This window comes from Trichinella spiralis (assembly GCF_000181795.1).
Source record: "Trichinella spiralis strain ISS 195 chromosome Unknown Scfld242, whole genome shotgun sequence".
Classification (NCBI taxonomy): Eukaryota; Metazoa; Nematoda; class Enoplea; order Trichinellida; family Trichinellidae; genus Trichinella; species Trichinella spiralis.
In genome coordinates, this window is record NW_003527181.1 from 1 (window position 1) to 998 (window position 998).

At 27.5% G+C, this 998-nt stretch overlaps 1 protein-coding gene across 1 annotated transcript; it reads left to right on the plus strand.

The window, feature by feature from the left end:
- Positions 1 to 415: 415 nt before the first annotated feature.
- On the plus strand, positions 416 to 900 carry Tsp_14732 (conserved hypothetical protein; the record flags this gene model as incomplete). The annotated part of the gene is made up of 2 exons (XM_003370964.1): positions 416 to 760; positions 865 to 900. Coding segments are annotated over 2 exons (381 nt in total), but the record flags the coding sequence as incomplete, so codon positions are not given.
- Between the last annotated feature and the right edge of the window lie 98 nt (positions 901 to 998).

Consider the following 998-nt stretch of genomic DNA (forward strand, 5'->3'; position numbering starts at 1 on the left):
TTTTTCAGAGAAATGCATCAAAAAAAATGAATAAATAATGTAGTTGTGAATGAAATAATCATTACGTTGTAATTTTATAGTAGATAGAATACCCTAATATAATTACTCATTTTAAAGAGTTAAAAATATCTTTCAATCAACTGAAATAAGTTTTTAATGAAAAGATTGTGAAGGGAAATTATAAAGAAATCTTTATTATTTACCAACAATTAAAAATTTTAATGAAAAAATTCTTTTTTTTAATTATCTATAATCATGTTATCTAAGCATATATACAAGAAGAACTAACCGTTCTTAAAAACTAAGCGAGTAAAAGATATTAATTAAATGAACATTTATCAATTTATATTACGCATGAATTGCATACATTTTGCATTGCTCTCTGCAATGCATTATTGATTTTTGTTGATTTCAGGATAGAAATCCAACAGTTGTGGAATTGTTTGACAACAACGATGATGAAAATTTTACACAGCAAAAACAAAATGATGCTTATTGTGATCTGTCACAAATTAAGAACCAAAGTGTCTTGCAAAAAGCATTATTAAAAACAAAAATATCAGAAGAGCATGTTCAGGTCCCTTTAGAAAAAGCACTTGAAATTGCTAAGCAGCTACAGCTATATCTGAGCGAATCGACTAACGAAGAAGCTTATTATATAATGTCTAGACTTGTAAAAGCAGAACAATGCAGTTCTCGAAGCAGTTCTATACATGTGCTGCAAATGGAAATCAGAAAGACGAACTGTGAATGGCGTGATGTAAGTATAGCCTCTAATGGAATGTAGTTTTCAAAAACTGAAGCTTAAAACTGTAAATTCGTAACGTATCTGTGTAACATTCAGAAATATTATTTGTTTTTCAGAGATTCATGCAAACAGCACTAGTTATGCTGATTTAATTCCTTAAACAAAAAAATTATAATATAAATAAATTATAACTGGCTGCATCAGTATTTTTTCGGTTTGTTTAATACACATTGATAAAAGAATTAAAAGA